General features: G+C 42.7%; 2 protein-coding genes across 2 annotated transcripts; one reads left to right on the plus strand and one right to left on the minus strand.

Moving 5' to 3' along the window:
* Positions 1-786: 786 nt before the first annotated feature.
* Positions 787-3,457, plus strand: LOC105564625 (nuclear pore complex protein Nup50). The gene is made up of 5 exons (XM_012017141.1): positions 787-938; positions 1,029-1,204; positions 1,279-2,243; positions 2,313-2,462; positions 2,589-3,457. Exons 1-5 carry the CDS (start codon positions 869-871, stop codon positions 2,893-2,895), a joined length of 1,668 nt encoding a protein of 555 aa, XP_011872531.1. The 5' UTR covers positions 787-868; the 3' UTR covers positions 2,896-3,457.
* Positions 3,458-3,913: 456 nt separating this feature from the next.
* On the minus strand, positions 3,914-7,165 carry LOC105564624 (protein lin-9 homolog). Its single transcript, XM_012017140.1, has 7 exons — positions 7,111-7,165; positions 6,521-6,860; positions 6,121-6,423; positions 5,592-6,009; positions 5,169-5,515; positions 4,814-5,060; positions 3,914-4,734 (listed from the first exon to the last, which is right to left on the minus strand). The coding sequence occupies exons 1-7, from the start codon at positions 7,148-7,150 to the stop codon at positions 4,543-4,545; spliced, it is 1,887 nt and encodes a 628-aa protein (XP_011872530.1). The 5' UTR covers positions 7,151-7,165; the 3' UTR covers positions 3,914-4,542.
* Positions 7,166-7,399: the final 234 nt, after the last annotated feature.

Consider the following 7,399-nt stretch of genomic DNA (forward strand, 5'->3'; position numbering starts at 1 on the left):
AAATGGATTTATTTCCTTACTCCTACTCCTTACTCCAGCTTACTCCATGTGTTGTAGGCCAGCCTTGACAGATGTCTGTGGCGTTTCGCTCACGCAAGTTCACGTTGTCGAATACATTGTGCTCTTTCTACGCCTGAGAACGAGCCACAAGCAGGATCGCCCGAGTCAGGCTGCTGTCCTTTTAGAGAACACATTCGACGGTTTTAACGCAGGTCAACACATGTCGCTTTCCATTTGGAATTTAATTCAACCTCGATCGGCACAAGTTAACACACTCGAGCACAGTTTGCCACTGTCACGTGGCAAAGATTCAAATAACAAGATTTTAAGAAAAGATTCTACGAAATACTCGGAGCAAATTTGTTCTTCAGTCAAAAACCCACTCAGACTCGCCTCCCGAGCAGACTCGAAGAGTGTCGATTGAGTTTGAACTAAATTTTAAAGCGACATGAGTCGATTTGTGTAAAAAAACGTCGACTGTATTCTCTAAAAAGAAAAGCAGCCTTCAACTCTGCTCGGGAGGAGAGTCGGAGTGTGTTTTCGACCGAAGAACGCATCTGTTCCGAGTATCTCGATAGAATCTTCTTTCGACAGAACCTTTTCTTAAAATCTTGTTCCTTAAATCTTCGCCACTGCACAGTGCTCGAGTGTGTCAACTTGTGTCTCCCAAAAAGAAAAGCAGCCTGAGGACAAAAATTGCCGTATCGAGACTGTTAATAGACTCGAAAATCACACTTGAAATAACAGAATACGATCAGATTATATTAGATTACAATTGTAATTTTAGTGTAAATAAATAGGAGTCTTATAAAAATTGCGTGTGATCTAATGTAACCTGATCACGTTCTATCTAATATTTTAAACAGGGATGAGAATCATACTAAAATGCCCGTGTACACTTCTCCACTCGGATGAGCCACAAGCAGGATCGCCCTCAGGTGTAGAAAGATCGTTGGAGGTTTTTTCTCTTGTATCTCAGGTGACGCGTTGTTATTAGTACGCCCTCATCTTGTTCTTCTTGCGCGCAGAGTTCACCAGGATAGCAGAGATGTCAGGCAAGCGCACTGCGACAACAGAACTGAATCACGACAACTGGAATGAGGAGAACGAGCCGGAGGACGCGGGCACGTTTGTGCTGGCGTCGAATGATATACTCGAGAAGAGGGTTATAAAGACAGCGAGGCGCCGCTTGCCGTCGCAGGATGTAAGCGTGTGCGTTCCAACGATCTTGCGTCTCGAGTACAATCGCGTTTCACCGCTGTGCTGCAACTGTTTCAGGGCATGCCTAAGAAAAGTGCATTCGGAACATTCGCGGGTTTCAAAACTGCCGCTCCCGCGACGAGTGTGTCACCGTTCAATTTTCTGGCTGGTACCAGCACCGCTTCCGGCACGACTACACCCACAGCGTCGGCGACAACTGTAAATAAGAGTAGCAGGCAGATTGCGAGCAACGGCTCTGCCAAGATTCCCAAAGGTGACGCGGACAAAAGAGAGGATAGCGCCAAGTTGCAGATGCCGTCGAGCTCGAGTGTGAGCAAGAACGTCTCGTTCGAGCAAGAGATGGAGAAGCCGAGTCACTCGGCGGAATATTACGCGAAACTGAAGGGACTGAACCAGAGCGTCACCATGTGGATAAAGAGTCACGTAGATTCGAATCCGTTTTGTATATTGACACCTATATTTAAGGACTACGAGAGATATCTGAAGGAGATGACGTTGAAAGAAGAGAGCGCCAAGGCGCAGACGTCGCACACTTCGGAGCACACGTCGCAGCGTCCCGCGCAAAGCGATAGTAAGCAGGACGTGAGCGAGGAGAAGCCGGAAAAGGCGCCTTTTGGCAGTTTAAACGCGAATACGAAGCCTACTTTGACCGCGGGAACGGAATGGAAGCCTGACAAGTCGATTTTTTCCAATATTACTGCGAATACCAAGTCAATATTCAGTAACGCGGAGCAGAAAGAAAGTTCCAAGTCGATATTCGGTAGTGCGGATATAATTTCTGATAAGGGTAATTCCATTTTTGGAAGCGTAGAACCGAGCGTCGCTGGTAAGAGTATATTTAGCCACACGAGTGTGGAAAGTAACCCCTTCTTACATAAACCCACCGTTTCGGACGGTGGAAATGCGGTCGAGGAGAAGGAAACCAAGTCCAGCGCAAAACCTGTCGCCCCTACCTTCCCCACTTTTAGTTTCGGCCAGAGTTCCACCGCCAGCAACGTGACCGCTGGATTTAGTTTCGGAAGGTAATGTATTCATTAACTTGTCTATCTCGTGTTAGACGAGATGCGAAAGTATATTTTTGTAATTTATAGCGCAAAGCCATTTTCGTTTGCTCCCCAAGCGGTAAAGCCGCAGGACTCCGAGGACAAGGCCGACGATGAAAATAAGGAAGAAGAGGACGAGGAACCGCCGAAGCCAGATTTTAAACCAGTGTCCGAAGAAGGTGCTACTTATGAACAAAGGTAATTGCGGTTTTTAAACTATAATGCAAATGTCAAAATAAAAATTACGCGCAGCTTTTTAAATAGTATAATTATTTTTATTACTGCAGCGACTTGATTAACAATTGTAACCCTTTTTTTTTACAGGTGTAAAGTCTTCGTGAAGAAAGACGACAATTTTAGTGACAGAGGTATCGGGATGTTGTATCTGAAACCGACGCCGAACGGAAAGACGCAATTAATAGTACGTGCCGACACTGCTTTGGGCAATTTGTTACTCAATACCCTGTTAACTCAAGGCATTCCCACGAAGCGCATGAACAAGAACACGATAATGTTGGTCTGCTTACCGATGCCAGATTCCCTACCGCCACCAATTCCAGTGCTGTTAAGAGTGAAAACTAGTGAAGCCGCGGATGAGTTACTGGAAGCATTGGATAAGCATAAAAAGTAGAAAAGAAATTACGCAAAACTTGGGTATGCGAACAAAGACATTTTTTTTACATTATCTTGCGAGAAATGAAGTGAATCGACGTGTAATGGAAAATTTATTCATTATTAATCATCGCAAAGGTTTCGTGTCGAACTTAACTCATCATTCCATAAATTTTGTAATCCTTTAGGAACACGGTTATAGGAAATGAACGAAAAAGATCTGGGATATATATTTTTAATCACTTTTCCAGTTGTTTCTTCATTTACAGATATTGTAAAAATGTAATTATTTATCTTGTTCATTAGATTGTATTCAGTGAGAAATGCAAAAATTCAATTGTTTCTCTAAGTTTAATGTATCTACATGTATGATCCATTCAACGTCGGAATGAGTGTTGCAATTGTAATCAATAATGTAATAATAATAATAATTGGAAATATATGTACATAGTAGACATACAGTAGTGTATATTATGAGTGAGGCAGTTTATGCTTTTAACAGCTAAGATGTACTGTGCTATTAATTACAGACGTAATTGTACTACTACAGAAGAATTAGAAGTGCAAAACCATTATAGCTCACATGGAGAATTGATTGATATTTTATGAAACAAATTCCTTGACTTATCTGTAGTAATTGTACAAAATAGATAAAAAAATACTTGACATAGCTCTACTAACATTACATTGTATTTTGAATGGAATTTACGTATTGCGAGATGTATATATAAGTTACACATCCGAAAATCAATGAACATTTCAGAGCCAGGAGATGATCATCTTTCGCAAGTTGAAGAGTTATAAATTTTCAATATTTTCTTTCACTTTATTAATACATTTGTTATACATATATCTAATTATACAAAATTATTTTACTACAAAACTTTCTTTTTTTCAATCAAAAGTAAATTTCTTCGGATTACGTGATTCGAATTATAGACAATTATATGAGAAATATATATATTGAACGAATATAATGAAGTATATATAGAAATCTTTTTGTGATAAAATTGGCGAGAAAAATAGCAAAACTGATGTTTATATGCAAGTAGATAAAAGACACTTTATTCTTAACAACAGATATCTTATACTTAGTTGAAGCTTCTAATTTACGTTTGCACTAAGAAGAGCCTCTCTCTTATAACAAAGTATAGAATTATCTATATAAACCGATAGTATATATACAAGTTTGAACATTTTTTTAGAGTTTAAAGGAATTTAATTTTATTATTCGCGCACATAGCAATATTGCAATTATCTTGACAGTAAATTGCCGTTTATATATGTTTATGTCTAAATGAATTGAATGATACATACAGTACATAAAAATATGAAAAACGAACATTCTTAGATAGCTCTCCGGTAGAAGATTTAATATCTTCCAGTAATATTAGCCAACAGTACACGAACTCTTCTACATGCTTCACAAGTTATTAAAGAAATTTAAGAACAAATATGTATATTCTGTATATACAAAACTATATACTTGCTTAAATCATATGTGTATATTGTGTAGACATGTACTTTACGTGGCAATATATTATTAATATGATCTATATAAGAGTTGAGAAAATACAGAGTTAGTTTCTTGCTTTCTAAAAAATATTCGTGATGCCGTGATCGTCTGTTATACTGTACACTTCATGAGATAGTTTTTGCTTTATCTTCAAACTCTTTGCACCATAAATGGCGTTAGGGAACTCATCTGTCCTAGTCCTACTTGGATGTGCTGCATATGAATTTCTACACAGTTTTGAAACACTTGTTGATTTTGCGGACTGAGTTTCGATCTGATCTGTTCCATAGTACCTTGCAATACCTTGAGCTCGTATGCGTTTTGATCGGAGTCCGATAAGCTCTGCAATAGAAAAAAAGTTTTTAGTATCAGACAAGTAAAGAGCAAAATTAATTTAGCAGGAAATATCTGTTTATCTTACTTTCACTTGTAACATCAGCGCAGTCAAATCTGTTACCAATTGATTCATTTTTCCTGGTGCTTTATCGTTTATTACGTTATTTTTAGCGACCATATCTGCCGCTTCTTGCTTGCACTTCTCTCGAAGATGCGACGGAGCTAACATCGCCGCCACGCTCGGTTCGGGTGCCATTTCCTGACACAATTCTTGTATTTCGTTCAAAAAATCTTGGAGAGCTCCATTCATTCTCTCCAATTCGACAATGATTCTAAAAACGAAGATACAGTATATCAAAGACATGACACGACATTTAAATTAGGTATCTCTTAAATACTTTTTATCAACACAGTTTTTTTATGTACTTAGCTAATCGTACCCTGCGTATTTTTTTTCGAAATCGGAAGGAAGCGATTCACCTAAGGAGCGTCTCTTCTCAGCTTCCCCGTTCATCTCCTTCAATTTCTTTATTTTATTCTTCTTAGTTGTTAATATCTTATTCACTTTGACCATAAGTTCGAGTAACTTGAGTGGAAAACCGTTTACTGTACCACCAGTATTCGTCTTTTTTGGAATGGACACAGAGGCATTGGATATCAAAGGATCGTTGGTCAATCGCGGGGACAATTTCATCATGTATGATGAGGAAGGTACGTATTGCAAAGGCCGCGGTCTGAACTTTTGAGAGAACGACGCCAGGCTGATCGTTTCCGGTGATTCGTTGGACTAGCGGAAAATAAATTGTACATTAATTTGTGAATGTAATCGTTAACATTTTTCTCGGAGAGTACAAGCGACATACCAGAACTTCATAATCGGGGACACTGTGCGTCCCAAGTCCGGCTCTCTCAAACGTAATTCTGTAAGTATTATTACTGGTGTCAACGGCGTCGATGCTCCCGGTGAATAAGCCATCCTGCGGTTTCCTCAACCTCGCCGTCACTTTCGTGCCGATCACCAATTGCAGCGGTATCTCAGGTGGCAGGTCCTTGCAACTCGTTATATCCGCAGTCTTCCTCTGCTGCAGCATCCGTATTTTCTGCCTCTTCCTTTCCAGCTCGCGTCTCTCCTCCTCGAAGAACGACTGCGAGCATCTTCGCGGCTTGCCCATCATCCGTCTGATCTTGCACCACTCCACGCGCGTGAGTTTGCGAGTCTTCAATTGCGGAAACGATTCTTTCAAGCAAATCATGAAGTCGTTGTCGCCCTCGAACAATATCCTGCGCCAAACATTGTTTTACAATATTAGGAAAACCGACTTATTTCTCCAATACTATTAGTAATGTAGCTGTATGTATCTCAGTATTATTTCGTGTTACGTTTGCACGTACTTGTCAATATTGCTGTAAAACCACTCGTAACAGACCCACTTATGCGCCTTCGGTAGCTTCAACAAGTTTCTCAGTCTCATGCCAATTTTCTGCCCTATCTTACGATCAGGCGATGCAAGTTGCGACAGCTTGTCGGGCTCCTTCTCCTGCTTGACCGGAGTCGTCACAGGGGTTACCGGTTGCGAAGATGAACTTGTACTCTTCGGCGTGGTCGCTATCTTAGCCTGCCTCTTCACCGGCGACGGCCGCATCATCTTTTTCGGCGATTGCTTCGCGTCTACCGCCGAAGGGTCCTTCTTGATTCTACGTAAAATTATCACACGTTTAATGAACCAGTAAAGTCTGTTGTTCATCGAATTAACACTAATCTCTATTTCTAGGCGCGAGGCGTGCAATTCACCTGTGGTGCGGATGATTGATCAAGACGTCGTCGTAGAATAGCTTGTTCTTTTTCCTGATTCTCGCTGGCATGCCTCTGCGATTCAGCACCTGCACCGGCTGGGTCGGGGGATTTGGTTTGGAGGGCGGTTGAGCGCCTACCCTCTGCAGCCCCAGAGCCGCAGGTCCCAGCTCCGGAATCGGCTCCGACTCCTCCGTGTCCATTTGCTGATCCATCGACTGATTTGAATTGTGCTGCTCATCCATGTCCATCATATCCTCGTCCATTATCTCGGTCTTGATCTCATCGACAGCTGGATAGCCACCATTTTTTATGGACAGCAAAGCCTCCGCGGATTCACCTGGGCGAAATCATTCGAAATCAATCTGCGTGTCCTACGTGCGACTGAGACATACAAGTGATTCCCTCGGAATTGAAACGCTGTGTCGTACGCAGCTTGGTCAACTACAGACGCGGCTATTAACGCTCCCTGTAAGAATTACTCCGATAATTGCGTGTCGCCAGCGAAGGCTGGCAACGAGTCTCGGACGCGCGTGCAAATCTACACCGCGCGAAAGAGTGAAACCGGGAAAGTTTTAAAAAAAACGTACGTGTACCCAGGCTCGGGCCGCGGGACAACGGCCGAGGCATTCGCGGCGATTGGGTTGAAGCGAGACCGCGAGCAGGTCGACGGCGTGAGGGGGGGTGGACGCGGACGCCCGAGGGTGGCCTCGCGGGGCGACGACGGCGAAATCGGCGACGACGGGAAATTGAGCGAGAACGGTATCGACCGCCTGCGGGGGGGCACGACATAACCAAACTCGGGCGGAGGGCGTTTGATAAACAGTCGGCGCGGGCGGCCGTGGCGGCCGCCGGCGGGCGGGCCAGCGCCGCGGGTCA

The sequence above is a fragment of the Vollenhovia emeryi genome, unplaced genomic scaffold, assembly GCF_000949405.1.
Source record: "Vollenhovia emeryi isolate VEMERY1.0 unplaced genomic scaffold, V.emery_V1.0 DF939161.1, whole genome shotgun sequence".
NCBI lineage: Eukaryota > Metazoa > Arthropoda > Insecta > Hymenoptera > Formicidae > Vollenhovia > Vollenhovia emeryi.